This window comes from Rattus rattus, chromosome 3, assembly GCF_011064425.1.
Source record: "Rattus rattus isolate New Zealand chromosome 3, Rrattus_CSIRO_v1, whole genome shotgun sequence".
NCBI lineage: Eukaryota > Metazoa > Chordata > Mammalia > Rodentia > Muridae > Rattus > Rattus rattus.
This window is the reverse complement of record NC_046156.1, coordinates 28,787,258-28,809,080: the sequence shown is the minus strand read 5'-3', so window position 1 is coordinate 28,809,080 and position 21,823 is coordinate 28,787,258. Positions and strand designations below refer to the sequence as shown.

Here is a 21,823-nt window from a genome sequence, read left to right as displayed (position 1 = left end):
CCACATCTGACTCTGATAGAGACTAATCAAACCACCCATAAGACAATCAGGAGTATCCTGTAGAAACAAGTCTGGGGCATGGTGATAAAAACTCGATACCCTAGGCTATGGAACATGCTGATTGCTGCTTAGAAATATGTCACTGTGAGTGACAAAGACCATGAGAACAGGACAGAAAGAAAGTAACTCCCATGGAGAGAGCTTATGAGTCCCGTTTCTTAGTTTCCTTTTATGTTGGATGTTCCTTTAGCAACATGAACCATGAGAAAGACCGAGCCCAGCCTTTAGTCCCTTGGGGTTCATATATTGAGGGGAACAATATGCAGTTACCTAAGCAGTATTTTTCCTCTCCACTTCATATCTCAGCGTGAGCTTTTCCTGGATCCAGGGCTTTAAGCATGTTTTGTTAGACTCTGGCTACCATGGTTATTTGATGGTCTGAATAGAGTTTGCAGTGTTCCCTGGCCCTCACCTCTCTGCACATCACACCGTGAGTTATGACATTGGAGCATCCTGTGGCTGGATCTTTGAAGGCAGACTTGGTAGCTCTTTTCTGTTTGCACGGTAAATGATGGTCGTCCTTCAGGCTGGATTCTGTTTCCAAGCTCTTGCCCTTTGTAATGTCCAAGTAACATATCAGAACTTTCCCAGAATGACCTTCATTATTGTAAGTCAACAATGTTGTCACCTTAACAAAGAAAGCACAAGACTCACAGTTCTAATGTGACTTTATGTAGGATGCAGAGTTTCTTCCAGTAGGTCAAGACTTTCCCACTTAAACTCCAGAACAAGAGTGAAATACTTCACAGGCCTAGGCTATCTGGTACACACATATCTCTGTGTAGGTTGCATTTACCTCAGGTTCTATACCTTTTGGAAAGTCACTTGTAGATGGGATGTGTGACTCCAATGATAAAGAAGATATCACTCAAATTGTGTGTGTGTGTGTGTGTGTGTGTGTGTGTGTGTGTGTGTACTCACACATGTCTTTCTCTCTGTCTCCACACGGCCAGGATAGTACAAATCTTGACTATTTTCCATAAATCTACAGGGTGCGAATTTCCCTGTGCCCTAATTTCAACCCCTCGAAAATAGATATAAATAAAACTGTGTCGTGCAAATTGTAATAACTGACTTGATGAATGTAAAGATTGTGGCAAGTAAGAAATAATACTTGACGGCCAGGCAGAGGTTCAACAGGTAAGGATGACTGCCACCAAACCTGATGACCTGAGTCTGACACCTGGAACTCACGGGATAGAAGGAGAGATCCAATTCCCTCAAGTTGTTCTCTGACTTCCATCCACATGCTGCGGCTTGTGTGTGTATGCATTTGCACACACACACAAGAGATAAATAGATAAAATGTGAAAAATATTTGTTATTAATCTACATGTTTTTAATATAAAAACACAAAAAAATGACACCAGGTTATTTGGGGGGAATAGTCTTCAAAATGAATTAAGTTCCTGGTGAACCTAAAACTGCTCTTAAAGTTAAAATAGGCACTGTCTTAAGAAGCAACTTTACTTTTGTCTATGGCAAGAGGAAAGCTGTCTAGAAGTCAGTCACATAGTAAGGACCCTGGGAATTAAACGGACAGATGTATGAGACACATAGGAACATAAGGGGCATGGTGTCTTTTTTTTTTTTTTTTTTTGGACATTTCAAGGGACTTAGACTTTTTTGTTGTTGCTGCTTTGTTCCCCCCCCACACACACACCCCTTTGGAAAACAATCACTGGTTCAGAACGGATGGTACAGACCACCATCCTCTGCATAGAGTGAGTTTTCTAGCCGAACAGCCATGACCTTTCTCTTTATAGCTGATCATTCAGTTCAACCATGAGGAGTAAGTCTAGTTATCATAGTTATTTTACTTATTTTCACAACACTGTTGTAAAACCATTTTTACAAAGCCTTTTTCATATTTTGCTTTGCCACCAAATGTGTTTTTAGCCAATCAGGTACCTGTGTAAAGATAATGCATTTTCAAAATATACATCTGTCTTACCTAAGTTTAACAAGAAAAAAGAATCTTATGGGGTTGGGGATTTAGCTCAGTGGTAGAGCGCTTGCCTAGGGAAGCGCAAGGCCCTGGGTTCGGTCCCCAGCTCCGAAAAAAAAAGAACCAAAAAAAAAAAAAAAAAAAAAAAAAAAAAGAATCTTAACTGAGCTGATAGATCATTCACGAGTTCTCCCCCAAGAGAGTTTATCATTGCCAAGTGAGCTTTATTCTTCCAACAAATACTAATTGGCTGGTACCCAGAGCTGTGCTAACTACTAGCGTCACTGATAAGCTCCACACAGCCTTCTTACTGATGGAAAGACTACACAAAGGGAACTGACCCAGGTAAATACTTCGCTCTCAAGCGTGTAAGTACTTGGGCCACACCGGGACTAATTATTCTCATAGTTACTTATTCTGCCTTTCTAGCTCATTCTAAGAGGGCCAACTCCTCTCATCATGTCTATTACATGCTAGGTTGGCTTATTTTGCTTAGTGATGTTTACTTTCTGTTTTGAGGGTGAGCCTGGATCACCTGGAGCGGCCGGGCAGAGTGGACTACCAGGACCCAAGGTGGGTAGAGATACAGTCAAACACGGTCATCCTCTGCAGGTCGCCTACACAGTACGCTGTCACAGTTTGTAAACTGTTCTTCTGGTTGAGGCTGGAAAAAATGTTCTGTCAGTGGTCATACATTATGCTGTCATAGAACTTTTGTCACTAATGACCAAATTATGTTTACGACTGTCATTAGCATTAGACATGCAGAGAAAAGAAATAGGATACACATCTGTCTAAAGCTTTCCCTCTGGGGCTGGGGGTGAGGGCGGGGGGACGGGGGATGGCTCAGCAGTTAGGAGCATTTGGTGCTTTTACAGAGGACCTGAGTTCAATTCTCTGTACCCACGTAACATCTCACAACCGTCCATAAGTAACTGCACAGACATACATGTGAGTGAAACACCCATAAAACAGCTCTAAAGAAATGCTTCTTGTGCTATAATTAACTAGCACAAGAAAGCCCTCAAAATGACTACTGTCATTTTACCCCTTAATTAGATGAGAAAATATAGGTCATGTTCACACTGCCTAAAATATACATATTAGCATAACCTCACCGCATATGATGTTCACAGAGCCCCAATGGCCTTTGCTCAAGATTTGGCCACCTTCCGCTTTTACACAACATGGCCAGTTAATCAGACAAAGAACAGAGTAAAGATGTGGTGTGTTTAGAATTTAAAAATGGATATAGTTCGAATTACTAAGTAGGGAAAAAATGTAATGAGGATATTTTTTTGGATTGCCTGTTTGCTTGGTTTCTTGAAGAACAAATGAATCCGTTAAATCAAAAGAGATTGGTGACAGTTTAGTTTAAGCCATGCAGACAGACAAATCCCAAATCCTTTGATGAGGGAACACCCCTTGAAGTACAAAACTGAGGTCTAATCCCATCAGCTGTGCTGGTGTGGGTCTGTACCCACAGATGCCTGTCAGCTGATCTTACACAGCCCGCTGCTATTTAGGTGCTGTGGGCAGACTTAAGACTCATAAACTCGCCCTTTCTTTTGTCCTGGAGGGGAAGAAAGAATATATTCCTTCTGGACCCCAGCGCCCTTCTGTCTTCTTCACTCTCCCGTACTTTACTAAACAGCCCGAGGGTGGGAGTTAATGTGTGAGGCGTATTCCCGGTGCGGTTCCTGTGTTGCCTGGCAATGCAGCTCTCAGAATGGATGTTGAGTGGTGTAGGTCACCAGAAATGCAGAAAGCCAGGGGGCCAGGATGAGTTCCAGGGAATGAAAAGAGTTTCGCCTCCAAGCGTACCTCTAGAGGGGTTTTCTTTCCATTTGGTTTTCTTTTTTCCCACAACCATCTCGTTATACCGTTTTTTAAAGTGGTCTGATCTCATGACGACACATAGGCTTCCCATCAGGAAATATCATCACAATGTGCAGGTACCTTAGGACGTTTCCCGTCTGTCCCCTGCCCTTTCCTAGAGAAAGGGGAAAATGCAGTTCTCTTCAGAGAACAGTTTCGTATTTTAGGCCTCGTGTGTATTCCCAGTCGCCATTTCTAGTAGGAACTGCGGAGACTAAAGCTGTGTCCCATTCTGCTATCTTGAGCTGCAATGTGTTGCTTGCTACCACTTATGAAATTAGTGATGTTGTCAAGGGAAGCAAGTGTTACATGGAGGGCTTAGGATCATGTCCAAGAATATAGATGGCAGAACTGTACCAGAGGTCAGCCCTGAAGTAGTCCATGCAGCAGGACGTTCTTCAATAGACAGCTTTACGGAAGGACATGCTAAGCCCCCTTATTCATTTAGAGTTTGGAGAGACAGCAAGTTGCCACACTGTTGTGCCCCCTTAGTGTCCTAGCCCACTCCTGGTTAACTAAGGACTCAAGATTAAAGGTGGTGCTGGTTTCTGGACCCAGTTCTTCTGGGTACTTCTGTGATGTGTTTTTATATAGAAATTAAAGCCTCAATACACAATGCCCTGTGTGATCCATCTGGTACACTCAGCGTCAGTTCTGTATCTGCCTTGTCTGGTATTGCTTTTACTATCTAACTCTTCACTAAAACCTCACAATCTCTGTTTTTGTGCTCAGGGGGAACCTGGAAAAGAAGGAGAAAAGGTAAAAATGCTTCTGCTTTTGTTCATCACCCCACTTCTCCAAAGCTACATCCAAACTGAACTAGGTGGGTGAGAGGATGGATGGGTGGAGAGATGGACAGATAGATGGACAGATAGTTACAAGTGAAGATGTGGGAGGAGGTAATAAGGGTTCATTGGCTTGTCTTTCAGACTGCCAAATAATGGGGGGGAAACATGTTTTTCTCTTTCTTACAACGTTTGAGTTTGGAGTTGAAAGGAAGGGTAGAAGGGACAAACACTGCATACTAGGCTTTCCAGCACCTTTCAGAAGCCCCTAGCCCTGTAAAAACCCATTCTGCATACTCGCTAATGCCATTCTGTTACCTCCCTAAACATCTGCGGCTCTCTGCTGCTTCTGAAGACTCGAGGTAAAAGGTCAGCGGGACGCAGATGTTTCCCTGCAGATGTTTATCTAAACATGACCCCCAAAAATCCCCACCCAGACCAGGAAGGCAGACAAATGGAGAGGGAGATGCTGTGGGTTTAGCCCCCTTAGCTGCCTTCCGTGCTCCTTGCAGGCCTGCCTTGAGTTGTCAGACTCCTACTGTGTGTGGTGCTGTTCACAGCACAGGCTCCTCCCCGCTGCCAGCTGCCAGCGGTGTTCAGGTGCGTCTCTGAGTGGACGGCAACCTGGATACCACGACACACTGTGCTCGTCCTAAGTGACAGTCTTTCTGACAAGTCCCAGAGCCCTGGCTGCAAGGGAGTTCATCAAAAGATCAAGAAAAGGGCCCTCGATTGAACAGTGTTTCTCAGCCTCGTAGAGCAGAGGGAAGGCGATATTAAATTGGAAGAACAGCGGAATACAAGTCCGCACAGGAAGGGATAGTCGAGCTCTTTATTTCACAGCTGCTCTGAACCCTCTCCACCAGGTTCCCTGATAAGGAGATTGGTGTTTTAAAAGGGTTTCAAGACAATTTCTAAAATGCTTGTGTGTAAGCCACCCACTAACACTGCCTGAAGTCCATGTCCAGTATGCTTTTTGACATCAAGTGATGTCAAATTGAAATCAATTAGTCATCAAATAACTGTTTCTTGTGGAAACTGGTGAGGGAGCCATGCCAGCACCCACTTGGGTTCACAGATAGGGTCCTCCCCTCCCGTAGAGTAGCTATCCCTGCAGGTGCCTGAGCAGGTTGAGTTCTTCTTTATTTGAAATGGAAAGAGGAACTTTGGAGGGAAAAAGTATCTCTCTCTTCTACTATTTTCTCATTCTTGAACAACTACAACTGCTGATTTCCTTCTTATTTCATTGACATATTTAAATGGTAGAAAAATGACCTCCCCTGAAGCTAGAGAAAAGAGCAGCCCAGCATAGAAACAGCACAAACACCCAGGGACCGACGCCTCCAACAGCGGGGACTGTTGTTTTGGGGTGCCAGCAAACTCTGAGATGCACAACACGGCCCAGGACTTGGTTCTAGCAGTTGCATGGTATCTCTTAGCCTTACATTACCCAGGAGAAGCTCGGCGCAAATGGCAGTGCATTTGCCTACTGAGGTCAGTGCCGTACTCTGACTGAATCTAAAGTCCATGACATTTCTTCTCTAGTAAGCTATAAGCCTTAAATTACAGCGTTCACACTTCAGCAGGGCAAAGCCCAGAGATCAAATGAAAACTTCTCCCACTCCCCTGCCTGTGGGAGGGAAGAAGATGCCACTGAAAGAGTGGGGAATAATCAAAGAAGCACATATCCCCTGTGGGGGCCTGAAAATGCTTGGCCCAGGGAGCGGCACTAATTGGAGGCCTTTTTGGAGGAAGTGCGTCACTGTGGGGTGGGCTTTGAGGAGCCTGTGCTCATGCTCTGCCCAATGTGGAATGCGACCTCCCTCGTGGCTGCCTACAGATCATGGTATAGAACCCTTGTCTCCTCCAGCACCAAGTCAGTCTGCCTGATGCTGTGCTTCCACCATGATGATAATGGACTGAATGTCTGACTGTAAGCCAGCCCCAATTAAATGCTTGCCTTTATAAGTCATGGTGTCTCTTCACAGCAGGAAAACCCAAACTAACACATCCTCCTAGGAGAGAGGTTATCTAACAAAAATATAAAGATTCCCTTTTATGAATGCCATCTATGGAGCCCCAAGTAGGTAAATCCTCAGTCTTTAGGGCTTTGGAGGCCACAGCATTCACTTCACTCTGGAGCCTTCATGGGTTTGACAACAAATAGAATTTATATGACTAGTAGGGGAAAGCGTTGGCATGGCCTGAAGGAGGGCACGGAAGTAGCAAACAGAAGGGCCATGGCACAGTGTGGGAAGAATCAGGAGAACATGCCATGGGGAGCTTTGGACAGAGGAAATAGTGAGACTGAGGGAGGGGAAACGATGTCCAAGTCAACTATGAGAAAGCTGACAGGTAAGTCACTACTTTGTGTTAATACTGTGATGATTCAAAGGACTCAGCCATGCTCACTGTAATAAAATTAATTGTATTGGCATCAATGATCCAGTCAAGTCGAAGTCCATGGGCTCTGTGAACAATCACAGTAGACTGTAACAGGGTGTCTGAAGGAGCATTCAATGGAGAATGCTCTATCCTTCAAGTCTCCAATATACTTAAGTGTGTCACTTTGTCCTCTTCTCAGGGAGATGCTGGAGAAAATGGTCCCAAAGGTGACACAGGAGAAAAGGTACAGTCTCGTGAATACAGAAGGGTGTGTGCAGGAGCCAGCATATTATTGAGTATGTGTGGAGTGGGGAGGTGTGAAGGACAGGGTCCGAGAGAGGCCTCCCCATCAGAAAACGGTTCAATATATAAAGTGATTGTTCCATAGCCTGTCCACAGATTTAAATATCCCCGAAGCAAAATGGTTTGCCGAAATTTCTAGAAAATAAGTAAATTTCCAACAGTAAGTCTTTCAAGCCGCAAACACACCCGTGCGTCCGTGTGTCTTCCCAGAGACCAGGAGCGAGCGTCCCTGAAGTGATTCGGTCCGTTCTAGTTTGAGAAGTTTAGCCTTAAGTTAATAGCACTTGACTGCAGTGTTTATGTCAGGAAGTCTGGATACCATGCATGCTCTGCAGTCTTCCCCCTCCTTGGTCTTTGAAACACTGGTTAGCCTTTACAGTGCATGCTCTCCCGGGCCGTCTCTGTTTCCGTTCCTTTTGCCCACCAGTCTGTCATTGCAGTGTTTGCTCAAGTTTGTGTTTGGACATCCATGACATCATGACGCTGTGACATCAAAAGGATATTTTCCTTTTGATTCCGTACAGTGCGTTCAGGTCCAGGAAGACAACCCTTTATGAGGCCGAGTATAGAACGAAAGCAGATGGACTTTAGTGGGAAGCAAGTGAGGTAACTGACAAAAGACAAGACAGGATTAGTCACTCAGGGTTACAGTGGAGAGCGAGGCTGCTCCATTTTGAAAATTATGACTGTACAGATGGATAATGGTTAGTCGTAAAAGCCTGCTCGTAAAATACATAGAAAGTTATCTCTCTCCATCTCATAAATATTAATACAAATATGGCATCGGGGTGGAAACAAATTAATGTCACTGAGTAGCAACTGTTTGTGTTTGAGAAACTGTTTGAGTTTAGGGTCGATTTCCAGTTTCTTGGACACCGGGGTGCCTTGGCCTCCGCACTGCTGTCAGTACTGACTGGATGATTCTTCGCTGTGGAGCTGGCAGGCGAATCTTGGCCTCCATGCTCTATGAACTACCCTCAGAATCCCGTGTTAGAGCCGCATCTTTCCGCTGCCAAATGTGAATCTCGAGCTGCAGTCAACAGAATGTGGAAATGTTTAGTGCAAATAAGACCTGTGGATGCTCCTGGCTACTCTTGGAGCAGGGTTTGAAACCCTGGATGTGTAAACCTGGACGATGGTTTATTTAGCTTTCATCTCGTTGTCTGAAAGCAGAGATCACCAGCTTGCTCTATAAATTAATATTTTAGGCTCCGTGGGCCACATGGTCCCCAATGCAACTCCCTGGTTCTACTGTTGTGGCAGAATTCAGCCACGGAGAACATGCAAAACAAGCGAGTGTAGCCACGGACAAAGTAAATTCTATTTCTAGGCATGGTGATTTTGATATTACATAATTTGCATGTGTTTTGTAATATTATTGTTATTTTCTTTTTTGTTTAATCATTTTAAAATGGAAAAGCCATGTCTAGCCCAATCTTGTAAGTATTCAGCAGGATTTGGCTACAGTAGGAAGCCTCTGCTTAAGGCCAAGGAAATACTGTACACAGAAGGCAGCTTCTTCAAACAACAAAATAACATATAAAAACTTGAACTGTACCTATGTGAATTTCAATAGAGTGTTTTATGCTTTAGAAGAAGTGTTTTGAAAACTTCATTTTTGGAACACAGGCCAGTAATTGCTTCTTTACTCACATAGGTTTTGAAATTTAATTTTGCAACAGTAAAACAATGTTTTTTCTTGAAAGGGCCCAAGTGGTCTCAAAGGAATGTTGTTCCGACTTTATACATTAATGCAGATCAGTGGCCACACTGACACACACATCATAAACTCTCAATAAATACTGACTTTCCCCTACCATGTGGAAATTAAAATCAACGACATGGTTGGTTTTCTTTTTCTTCTCTTTTCTTTTTTTCTTCCTTTTTTTTTTTCCAAAAATTTTACTGCTCTGCTGAAATTAAGTACAAGAAATGCCTCAGTTAAAGCGGAAATCGTTTCTATAAACTTTCAATGGTTCTAAGCAGGGGACTGTAAATAGCAACCCGTAACGTGTATAATATGTAATCTGACCTGCAGCGTTTGTCCCAAGAATGTAGTGATTGGAATATAATTTTTGATGTGTTTTTTAAACATTTCCTGCTCCTGTCATATAATTTGTTTCCAGCATGTTGGAAACACGCTTCTCGTGGCCTTTGTCTTCAGTATGTGAAATTCATTCATCGCTTTCCAACTCGCAGGGGTTAAAAAACAAGCTCCTTTTTTGGCTATTGATGTAGTAAATTACGTCATTGACTGATTCGCTTTAATGGATTTTTTTCCCCCTTTTGATCCAACTCAGTGCATTCGGATGGTAAAGCGATCTGAGCTTTTCCAGACTGGTCATCTGGAAATGCTGGGGACTATAAAACCACTGGCTAGGCCCGGTGTACAGCAACCCAGTACACAGCTTAAGAATAGCCCACAAAAGACTGATTTCGATCACATGTAAAGTTACTCTGGAAGCTTCCTACTCTACTCTTTTGGAGGGTTGATTCTGCCCACAAACGTTGAAATGGACTTCTTATCCACTGCAAGCAGGTGCCGTACAACGCACTGCGGGGTAGGACCACACTGCCGGACCGTGTGACGCGTTAGTTCCATCTACTCTCTATTGGCCTGAGCTGCCACGCCCTTTCCTTTGCTCTGCTCCCGTGGCATCCAGTCCAGCGCATGCACTGCCTCCTCCTTTAGCATCTTGAATTCAAGCTTCTGCCTTTTCAGGAGGCATAACTGATTTGCACTTACCCTCCGCTGGAGGCCTGTTTCAGGGGAGCCTCCCGGCCATCAGTACCGGGTCCTCTCTAACCGGCCCAGGGCGTTCTCCGTTTAGATGCTTGCTTTCTGCCTTCCTCTTCCCAGGCCTCATCGCCACAACTCCATCTTCTAGCTTTGTTCAGTCTTCAATCCTCTGAAGCTTGGATTTACAAGTCGTTTCCTGCGAAAGCTCTTTACTCTCCCAAACTGCTTAGGTCATCCCCTGTATACTTGAATGGTGCTCTGTAATTCTACTCATGACAAGTACTGTACTTCAGAGTAGTTTCCTTATTGACTGGACGCTGAGCTCACTAGAAAAGGAACCAACAAACCCAAACCCACAGGATGCTGTGGTAGCATGTAGTTTTTAAAAGCCACGCTATCGCCTTCTCCCGGCAGGCCACGCTCGGGGCAGGACTCCACCAATCGCCAACTGGGTCTCTGGCTCCTGGGAGCTGCGATCATTCCTCCAGCCCCTCACAGTTAGCACCACCAAATCTCTAACCACCGCTCACCTGAATCATCGAGGACGGAAAACACCAGACAGCCTTCCTATTTTAAAGCTAGCCAGATAACTCAATGGCTGGGCAAAGAATAGCCTCCCACATCCTCCTTAGCCTCTGCTGCCTGCAAACTATCAGTGCCCGGAGACCCAAAGGTCTCATGCTCCTCTCTCCAAAGCCTGGCCGAAAAGCCGCTTCTCTGTATCTTTCCTTCCTCTTCCTCCTGGGACCCGGAAATCCCACCTCTATACCTTCACCCAGCGATTGACTTCTGCATCTTTATCGACATAATCAAGAAAGAATCAGGGAACCAGATTTTAGTTGTCAGCCCCTCCCACTACATACTGTCTAGTTTAATTGTTTTCTTAGTCTGATAGAATCCCCTGACACAAAAATTAAGGGGAAAGGGTCTCTTTGGCTCCAAATTTGAAATTATAGTTCATCATTGTGGGGAGGTCAAGCCTTGAGGCAGCAGGCCACATCCATGTGCAGTCAGGAGCAGAGAGCAGTGGATGAGCGTGTGTATGCCCACACTTACTCTCATCTTCCCTTCCCATTCCTTCCAAGGCTAGCCCGTGAAATGGCACTACCCACATTCAGGTGGGCTGCTGTCCCTAAATTAACCCATTTAGGGAGATCTTACCTAATCTAAACAATTCTTGCTTGAAACTCCTTTCCCAAGTGCTTCTGTCTTGTCAAAATGAGAAAACTAACCATCAAAACTTGACACACAAGTGCGTCGTTTTTTAAACCATAGTCTTCCAACCTTTGTCCCCAAAGTCAACCCAAAAACCTTAAGATGTCTGTTCTAGTCCCAGCGCTAGTCAAGGTTCCTGGAACATTGTTATAATGCTGCGTGAAAACTATTTTTTCTTTTATCTTGAATGAGTTCATATTTTCATTGAATGGCAGAAAGGTTCTGTAACCTACATTTGTTTATTCAGTCTTTATTAACATAGACATATTTAATTACATATACATTACATAGATATGTTTAATTACATATACATTACATAGACAGATTTAATTACTTGCCTAGCACTTACTATGTTTGAAAATAATCACGTACAAAACCTGTTCTTTGCTGAAAGCGAAATACAGTAAAATCGCTGGGTGTAGCATCATTTGCCTTTAATCCCATCGCTTGGAAGACAGAGGCAGGTGGATCTCTGTGAGTTCAAGACCAGCCTGGTCTACATAGTGAGACCCTGCCTCTATGGTGGGGGTAGCAAAATAAACCAAAAACATCAGTAAAGTCAAGTTCACTTATCTCATCAAACCCTTCCATCTGTTGCTCACTCCATGGACTAGTGACATTTCTATAAACCAGAAAATGGAGGACCGGTTCCTTCTTTCACTTGGGGATGGAATTGTAACCGTTCCCGGCTTTACTTCAGCTAATTAAAACATTATCCCGTCCAGCAGTTGCCTGACTCTTAAAAGTTACAGAAATTCCCGGAGATGTTGCTGTTCTGAAACTTTAAAAGAGGAGTGAACTCAGACTATGACTTGTCTATCAAATGAAGCCGCTCAGATTTCCACAGGTAAACCAGCCTTTCACAGGCTGGACCTCTCCTTCCCGTCGGATTGCTGTGAGAACGAAATCTAGACTTTATCCTAGAGTGGGTTAGCCAAACACTTTGCATTAAAATGCTGTGGGGCACAAGACCAAAGTTAATACAAGCGGTTACCTTTCTTTCATTTATACATTTTCTCTAACCTGGATGGTCCATTGTCAAAATGATAGAAACCAATAGTCCTTTTCTTCTTCTAGTAAAAGGGACAAATATGGAAGGACAGCAGAGGGAGCTCAGAAATGCACGCCACTAGTAGCTGCTATAATTTCCTCATCTACAGAGTGGGAGTGACCGCGCCTGCCCAACTGCATGAGAGCTTAATGTAAAAATAAGACAGAAGGAGCTTTGCAAAGGCCAAATTGTTTTTATTAGTACAAAGGTCATATTGTGCAAAATATTGCAAACTGGTTCGTTAATGTTGATAGGTCCCAGACTTAGTGCAGTAGAAATAGAAGCGAGTATTACTTTCTTCGCCACATTTATTACACCTCCCATTTGGAACTCATTTGAATGTTAATGGCTGGGAAGAGGAGACTCATTCATTCAATATTTAGAGTCTGAGTCTTTGTTTAGCCACATTTTAATTTTTTTTCTTGGGTAATGGCAATTACAGATGTCAAAGAAATTCACATGTGTACTTTCTTCTCAACAAACTAAATTTATTGTTTCCTTCTCCTTCCTAAGTCCCCCCCCTTTTTTTTTCTTTCCTAAAGACCCTTTTTCATTTCCATCCTTGACTGCTGACCCGAGTTTTAAAAAACTGGTTTTTAGACAGTCGTTCACTCATTCCCCATCTGTGCGTTGAGCATATACCGTAGTCAGACACAGGATGCAAGCAGAGGCTGTCTGCTGACAGCCAGGACGATGGATGAGCAGGCAACATCAACAGATAATCACAGCACGAGCTGTGACAGACCCAAGCTAAGCCTGAAGCCACACACCGGGTGTGCTCACAGTGGGTCACATGTGGGGTGAATCCGCGGAGGGTTCCTTGAGGGAAAGCCACGCAAGCCAAGACCTAAAGCAGGAGTAGTGCCATCGTGGGAAAATGTGAGCAGAAATGAGGAAAGGGGCCATGTGCCAGTCAGCACACAGGGGCCTGAGACATCCCTCTGCCTGTCTGTCTGTCTGTCTGTCTGTCAAAGAAATCGGTGAGCAACTTCTGAACTCTAGAATAAGGGAATAGACCCCTGGGGCTGCTTGAGTATCTGTGCAGAAGAGAAAACTGAGGGACACTCAGCTCTGATCTCCCTCCTCTTTTCCTTTTCTTGATAGTCGTGAGTCACGGATGGCCACGTCCCCTCCTTTTCTTTTCCTTCTTGCATGTTCATAGGATGGAGAGGACTAGAAGGAGGTTGAGAATCGAGACCCATTGCTGCCTCACTCGCAAACAAGTAGCAGTCTCACGTCTTTCCCGCTTTCCTGTCTGCATTGGTGCTATCCTTACGATAGTGTGCTTCCCGGAGTGGAGCCATCCTGCATGAAATCTGGACAAACGTGGTCTCATTTTTAAAACCAGATTCCTCTCAATTAGCCATTCCTTTATCCACCTCTGGGTCAGAACTAACAACTAACTAAGGTTTAAAAAACCTGAAAGGTTTTTTTTAAAGATAAAAACCTTTTGGAACCTATTACCTTAGCAAACCACTGCCTTGCACCAACCCAGAAGCTTAGAGTGGCATCAGACAGCATCTGAGGCTTAGAAACGCTTCCCCCATCTGGTCGTAACCACCTCTCTGATGGACCCATCAATGTATTTTAAACTTGCCTTGATTTATGACTTTCTTTGTTCTGAAAAAAACATAAAGCTTCATGAAACTGCTTCCATATTGGATCATGAAATTTGGGGTGCCCTAAATCTGTATTCCCGGGCATAGTCACTCAAAATGGCCCCAGAATAGACTATCTCTTAACCTTTTCAAAATTAAAAGTCAGATTCCCCCTCAAGACTTCTCAGCCCCTCCACACAAACCATCCATCACCCTGCGTCTTCCCAGTGACTGAGCTATGGTGCCAGGACCGGAAATCAGGAAAAGGCATGTTGATGCTTCACGGTGGAAATAAACTCATCCGTAGCATGGCTTTTGCACCTCAACACCATTAACCCTTCGACTTCATCTGTTGAACCTTGACCTTCCAAAGACCAAGAAGGGCAGCAGCTCCCTATAAATGATAACCAGTGACATTAATAAATCCCAGAAGCTGAGAAAACAAAGTTTCAAGTCCCTAAATTCATTGCCTCAAAATATACTTTTTAGCATCCTATTAAGGGGATAGCTCACTGTTTGTATAGTTTAATTTATCTCAAGGAATGTAGTCTTTTCGTGGTTTGCATTCAAAGCAAACCCATGATTTTAAGCAGGTCACGGCTTCTCTTACATGCCAAGACCATATGATGGCTGGGCCCATTAGTCCAGAGTTTCTCTGAGCATCCAAGTGGGTAACTGCTGCCTATGCATTTGTGTTGTTTCTCAGTACTCACGGCTTAATCTCTCATGGATTTCATTTTAGGGTGACCCTGGATCGTCCGCTGCAGGAATTAAGGTAACTGTAGCCTGCATGCATTCGTACCATGGCAATCATGGTTTTGACTTAAGGAGTCTCTTTTCTCTTCACTTTACCGCCATTAGTGGTAATGGTTCTGGTCCAATTCTCTGACAACAGCTTCCAGACACAACAGGGAAATCCCAGGCAGCCTTCCTAGAAGGGCTTACCTTCTCTGCCATGTTTCCTTGGTTTCCGAGAGATATATATTTATGTGTGAGTACAAGATAAGCTCATGGCAATTTCCATATGTGTAGTGCAGTGGAGAGTAGGAAAACGATGTTCACAAAGTACACATAATCGAGTAGGAGGTCGGATCATTACTGCAGAACTACCCAAAGGCCTAGTGGTTTTCGACTTTTCTTCTAAGACTGCACGTTTCATATTTGGTTTTCTCTGGCCAGGGAGAACCTGGAGAATCTGGTCGTCCGGGGCAGAAGGTAATGTCTCCCTATCTTTGGCATGTGCTTTGCATCTGTCTGTGACCGGTGTTTCACGTTGTTACCATCTGATAATGAAGTGTTTAATGCACAATGGTACAGTTTTCGTGCTTTGCACCCTGTCACTGGTTTCTCTCCATTTCAAACGGTCTCGATGCCAAGCATAGCAAGGTCTGAAAACCAACTCTGTAAGTGCTCAGCTGTCCGGAACTCACAAATCTCAACTGAGTTAGGAAGCCAGGAGTGGCCTTGCATGCTTAAAGGTCATCTGCACGTCCCTACCTCTTCACGAGAAGAGATGGTGAGTGTGCACTAAACCGTCTCAGTGGAGAACGACGGACAGTTCTTTCTGAATGTTCCTCCTCCTCCTTTCATTGCTGTTGCTTTTCCTGCTGACTCGTGTATGACTCTAACCTGTGCCATGAATGTTGCCTTATGGAAACTAAACTCACCTAAGGAACTAATGACACTAGCCACATCAGTTTCACTAACGGAGCTGCGGATTACAGTAAAGTCACCATTTGTGCTTCTGCACTGAAGATGTTCACACTCGTTTTTCCATCTGAGTCTGGGGCAGGAAACAAATGTTAGCAGCATCTCAGTGGAGCATCTGCATCTCAAGTCCCAGTGTGGCCAAACCCTCACATAACAGACAAAAGAAGATGTGAATCCCAGGAGATTAGTGTCCTAAAACCATGACCCTTCCTCTGTGTAGTGATAGCTGATGTTACAGACAGACTATGAATCAGGACATAGAGTGTGCACCTTGTTAGCAGAGAGAGAGATAACAAACGAGTCCTGTCGAGAGTCTGCCGTTTCAATTGATGTTCTCGAAGCCATCGAGAGAGCTTTGATTTAAACACTAGGGATGGAAGTAATTTTTAAGGTTTTCCTATTTCTTAAACATTTTTCTCATTTAATAATTTTTTTCTCTTAAAACTGAGAGTCTCAGAGTTTTGATTCATCAGCTCAACTCCATGTGTGACCAAGGGCCCAGCACAGCTCTGCAGCTCTTACTATCCTGGTCCGTCTCTTGATCGCCAGTTTCCACATTTAAGAATCCACAGAAAATAGTTTAAATGAGTGAGTTATAATAATGCCCATCACCTTCCTGGCTAATCTAGAGCGACATAACCTAGCTCTCCTTGCTAGTACAAGCCACACAGCAATCACACAGACTCCTCTTCAATGTGCTTTGGTGAAATGTTTCAAATACCCTTTGGAGATGAGCCTTGGGTGCCACCGGGTTCTTTCTGTGGCTGACTTTTCTCTTTGAGAAACTGCTCAAACTTTTCAGTACATGTGACTTTCTCCCCCCCACCCCCTCCTCGATGGTCACAGACAAAGATGAATTTTGGAACACGTTAGTTTTTCCCTTCACAGTCTTTTTCATGAGTATCATAACAGACAGCCCCCTCTGACCTTTCAAAATGAAAATGTTGGAATTACTAGTAATAGAAACCCATGGTTTACTTTGTTTTGAAAAAGCAACTGATCTTTTCAAATAATATGATTTTTGGGTCCCGTAGTCCTTGGAAATTAACAATTTGACGTAAATTGTTCTCCAAAGTGTGATTTGCTTAAAAGATATATCAGCAGGAGCCAGGCTTGGTGCGATATGCCTCTAACCCAGCCCTTGCAGCAGGAAGACCTGACATTCAACACCCACCTGCTCTACTTAACAAGAGCCTTAGTCCAAGGCAGGAAGTGGCTGCTGAGATGGCTCAGTGGGTAAAGGGGCTTGCTGCCAACCCTGATGACCTGAGTTTGATCCCAGAATCCACATGGTGGAAGAAGAGAAATGAATCGTGAAAGAGTTGTCCTCTGGCTTACACACACACACACACACACACACACACACACACACACACACACACAAATAAATAGGCAATATTTTTATAAGTAAAGGAGAAGAGTGCACCTATAAAGGATCTCTAAAACACAGGCCAAAACATGCCTCATTACCCTCCTGTCAGCTCCACTGTGGAGACAGTACAAGAACCAGACTGACTGTCAGTTGCTTGGCAAAATATTGCATTATTATAATTATTTATAACGATAACTTAGATTTCTTCTGGACATTTACAGCTGGCAGATAGAAATACCGGGTTCTCTTTGCATGCTATCAATAAAAATAGATTTAAATTACATTGAAAGGAGCTTTCATCTGGGTTGATAGTGACCTGAAACAAAACTATACTTTTATTAATGTGTAGTTTAGACTCTGCTCTCCCTCACACACTCCACCTTCCCACCATTGTACGGCTGCCTCTTCTAGTATCAGATTTGTGATAATTCCCTGAACATTGAAAACAGAGGATTCCCATGTTTGCCGCCTAGAGCCAAAAGCAGCAAAGGGACCCAGGTGTACTGTCAGCCCTGGACATTACCCATGGCATTTTCACACCATTGCAGGGCTGGCCCGGGGTGTTCGGTCCCACCCGGTGTCCATCTTGAATACTATCATTGCAGAAGATGCATTTCCTCCAGTTGTTTCCCTTGCAGCTTCAGCAGTAGCCTGTGTGGTTGACATGTGAGGTAGGGCTATATGTTGGCTTCTCAGGTCTCTGTAGATCTGTAAGAAATGAATTGTGCTTCACCACACAGCTCTTCCTAGCCTTTCTTAAAAGTAAGCATTGATTCTTCATCAGAAGGGGCCCTTACCAATGAGCTGCATAGGTACTCAGGACGGCTCTGACAGAGTCCCGGGTGTAAGAAACTCTCAGGCTGGAGAACAGAGAGTTAAAGAGGAAAAAAAAATAGAATCAGAAATATAAATAAAACAACAATCTGACTCTTAATTAAGACTCACGTCTAACAAAATTTGTCTGAGCTATGGCACAGACATAGAAGGCAGAGTTAACTAAGACCCTGTCTCTTAGTTGGTAGGTTAAACTTTCCAGGATGTGAAGATGAAGAATTCTTTAGAAAGAAATGTCTTACTAAAATTGTGAGGTGCTCCATAAGGCAACATTAATGATACCATACACTTAATTACCACAGCAGGAATTAAATACAAACAAACATGGAAAGATAAAAGTCTCCAACATTCAACACCTATGAATATCTGAAGTATTTAACTAACATAGTTATGAACGACCACATGCGTACACACATTCACACATAATGTAGTCCAAGGCTGAATATCTGTCATTGCACATTTCATTACCTTACATGTTAACCTTCAAAATTATACATTTTTCTCATTAGAACAGATTTTGTGTGTTAAGCATGTATACGTGTGCATATAAATAATTTAAGGTGGCTATGTGGTCCTTTTAAGTTGGTAGAGAAAGGGGTGGTAGAGATTCTTCTTAGAAAATAATATTATAACCTATTTATCCACACATGCTTCAGACGAGATGTCGTCATAACTCCCAAATGTTATTGGTTGTATGTCTTCCTTGCAGTTTACAATTTTCAAAAACCTCAGACTTTTTTAAAGCAAAAGATAACTTGCAGTAAAATATGTACCCAAGCCCTTTCTGTTAGATCCTTTTAATGTGACTGGATAAAGGGTAAAAGAGAAAAACAGTGCACTGGGTTGTGTCTATGTGGAGTTTAATATTCCTAGACACGTGGTCTTAGGATGGAATGATAAGCAAGTTCGTATTCCTTTCATCTCTAGCTTAATTTCATTGAAGTCATTTATTTACAAGACACACTTCCGCAGAATGCTTTTTCTCTTACATCCCTGAAATACCATTAAGAAGTGCCAAGAGAGCCACCACCCTCTCATTTTGTCTCATCGCTCAGCTTCGGAAAATATCTAAAGGCTTAATATTATAATACCAGCACGAATTCTAGCTCCTCGTACTCTGGAAGGGCTGACAGTAGAGGAAGAGCCAATTGTTCTTAGTGGGTTCTCCTGGCTTAAGGATTGTGCAAGGGCCAGCAAAATGGCGCAGCAATGAAAGCACTTGGCTAGCCAAGCCTTATTACTGGAACTGGACACACAAACATGGCAGGAATAAACCAAACCCTCAAAAGTGTCCTATGACCTTCACACATGAACTACTGCAGGCAAGCACCCAAGCACAATGATAAAAACATAATTAATTAAAATTAAAGGTTATGGAAGCATTTGGGCTACAAAACATGCCTCCTCCATCCACCCTCCTGGATCCTCTCCCTCACCAGGAATGGCTGCCATCCCTCTGAACAACCATTACAAAACTGTCTAGTTCCCTTCAGCGGCACTTCCACGGATAGTAGATAACATTTCGTGGCAAATGTAATTTTTTTTCCTGATTCCTTTATCCTCCCATCGTTCACTTCAAGAGAACTTTTAAGCACTGTAACCTCTTGTGCTTAAAATAACATAGACGATTCTGTGAAAATGAGAAGGTTTAGCCTGTCTCCAGTGTGCCTACCCAGGGCGTACCACTTAATCTCTGACCCGTACTTGGGAACAGCTGCGTGGTACCATTAGCCCCACCCTGCTAAGCAGGGTCACAGTAGCCCAGCAATTGTCAGGAATCTAGGCTGGAGCCAACTATATTCTTAACCATGTATTTGTCTTCCGATCCTTCAGGAATGAAAAGGAAGTGTTAGCATGCTTTTAAGTGAGCAGTATGTTTAATGTATACTGTTTTCCTGTGGCCATCTGTTCATCCAACAGTCTCTCCGTTCTCCAAGTGGGGAGAGCCCTGGAAGAGCGTGCACTATGGAAGCAAGCAGCTCCAATAAATCCTTGGCCAAAGGAATAGTAAATGCGGTCTTCCCTCCTCCCACTCCCCTCCCATACCGTCTGATAGAGATGCCACTGGGCAGGGGACTACAAGAAGAGGCAGGGGCCTGAGAAGTCGGCCAAGTGCCCAGAATGGAGAGTTGACTGAGCTGAGCAGTCTCGTCAGAGTAATTACTCCAGTTTGCCAGTACAGCCCTTGTATATATTTCCTTTTGCAGAAGCTCGTCAGCGGGGCCATTTGCCATGTTGTTCTCTGATACTGTGACTGAGTAAATGTCGCTCTATAATGCTATGTGATTTTCCTGTGTAGGGTGAACCAGGGCTGCCTGGGCTGCCTGGACTTCCGGGGATAAAGGTAAATACTCCACTGACAGACTTCACAGAACTATAATCGCGAGTCACCTACCCTGGAGGAAAGTAGAGGAAAAAGTAAATACAGGTTGTGAACAATTCTGAAGTTGCTTCAGTTGGTGGACTTTCTAATTGAAAATTGGACATGGGTAAAGTCGGCCTTTGCCCCCTAGACTGTACATGTCCCTGCTGGCTCTATCATACATGTCCCTGGGATGAAAGTAAATTGCATTTCACGTGAAATCATGCAAGGTTTGTAACGGCCATGGAGAATAGGTCTTTACCTTTCACTGTAACTTTAATTTCTAGGAACCTATCAAATTCTGGTCAGAATTCATCTCAGCATCCCTGTAAATCAGACACTCAGGCAACCACGCATCTGCTTCTCCATCAGGGAAACGCCTCTAAGAGGCCATGCCTCCACCTCCTGTCAGTCACTCTCACTGAGAAACAGAAACCACACTGCTGAAGTGTTTTAACACAACACCTGCACCTTCAACGGAAACTGTATGTCTGTTCAAATAAGTGCTTGAAGTTCAGGATTAAAACACTGTTTCCAGATTTAAAATTCTTTCCACTAATTAATTAATTAGTTAATTAATTAATACCCCAATATAAGTCCCCTCTCTCCTCCCCGGGCTCCCTCTTACAGCTCTTCCCTCCATGCCCCCCTGCCTTCTCCTCTGAGGAGAAGTCTCCCCCGACATCACCCCCACATCACCCACCCCAGCACAGCAAGGACTAAGCCACTTAAAATGTTAAGTAATTTATTTTAATTGTTTTGAGACTTCTCCCAGGTCAACTACGAAACTTAATGTTCTATTACCCTAGCTGTAATTATTTCCTTGGAGTCAGTTTCATATAAATATCACTCAGAAGTGACAGGAAAGCAATACGAGTACGTCTTCCATTCTTCCGTTCTGTGTGCTGTTACAGTGCGCTAAATGAAGTTAGTCTGATTGGAAGTCCTATGGCATTTATAATATTTATAGGTGATAAAAGCACAGAAGAAAATAGATCTTCTTGGTTGGCACTCAGAAACTCTGGTTCCAGTATTTTCTCAGCTTATTCTAGATTACTATGAAAAGTTCAGATCGTTTTAAATAGATGCTTTAGTCTGACTCTTGAATAGAAAATACACTCTAAGAAAGTCAAAGTCACTTACCTATCATTTACTGCTCAGCAAGAATAATATCCTAAGTCGATATGAAAGTTCATACTACAGAACTAATTTATGACAGTTCTTTAGTAACTTCCATGCATAAAAAATGACAGCTTGTTATAAGTGACAAGATCATCAATTTTTTTTAATGATTTAAGGGCGTGTTTCTGGGTGTTAATTAGAACCTGGTGGCATTACAAATCATAATGAAGACGTTTGAGGAAAAGGACATTATAAGGACAGAGATGTCCCTACAGCAAGAGCGCTGGCTTGTCAGGGTGCAGCCATTTGTCCCTTCTCCTGGGCTTTAGACACCTTCTTGGTAAAAAAAAGAAAGCATCATTTTTCCAAAGTGCAATGCAGATGATGCACACAGAGGCATGAAGGCTTTCAGTGTTATCCTTGCAAATGTCTACACTGACACTTGGCCTGTCCCTAGTCA

At 43.5% G+C, this 21,823-nt stretch overlaps 1 protein-coding gene across 1 annotated transcript in view; it reads left to right on the top strand.

Annotated features, from left to right (window-relative positions):
• Positions 1 to 21,823, top strand: part of Col25a1 (collagen type XXV alpha 1 chain) — a 394,115-nt gene that overhangs the window by 308,367 nt on the left and 63,925 nt on the right. Inside the window, exons 13-18 of the mRNA XM_032897332.1 lie at positions 2,528 to 2,581; positions 4,619 to 4,645; positions 7,256 to 7,300; positions 14,706 to 14,738; positions 15,143 to 15,178; positions 20,179 to 20,223. Coding sequence (XP_032753223.1) covers positions 2,528 to 2,581; positions 4,619 to 4,645; positions 7,256 to 7,300; positions 14,706 to 14,738; positions 15,143 to 15,178; positions 20,179 to 20,223 — 240 coding nt within the window. The remainder of the gene's footprint in view (positions 1 to 2,527; positions 2,582 to 4,618; positions 4,646 to 7,255; positions 7,301 to 14,705; positions 14,739 to 15,142; positions 15,179 to 20,178; positions 20,224 to 21,823) is intronic.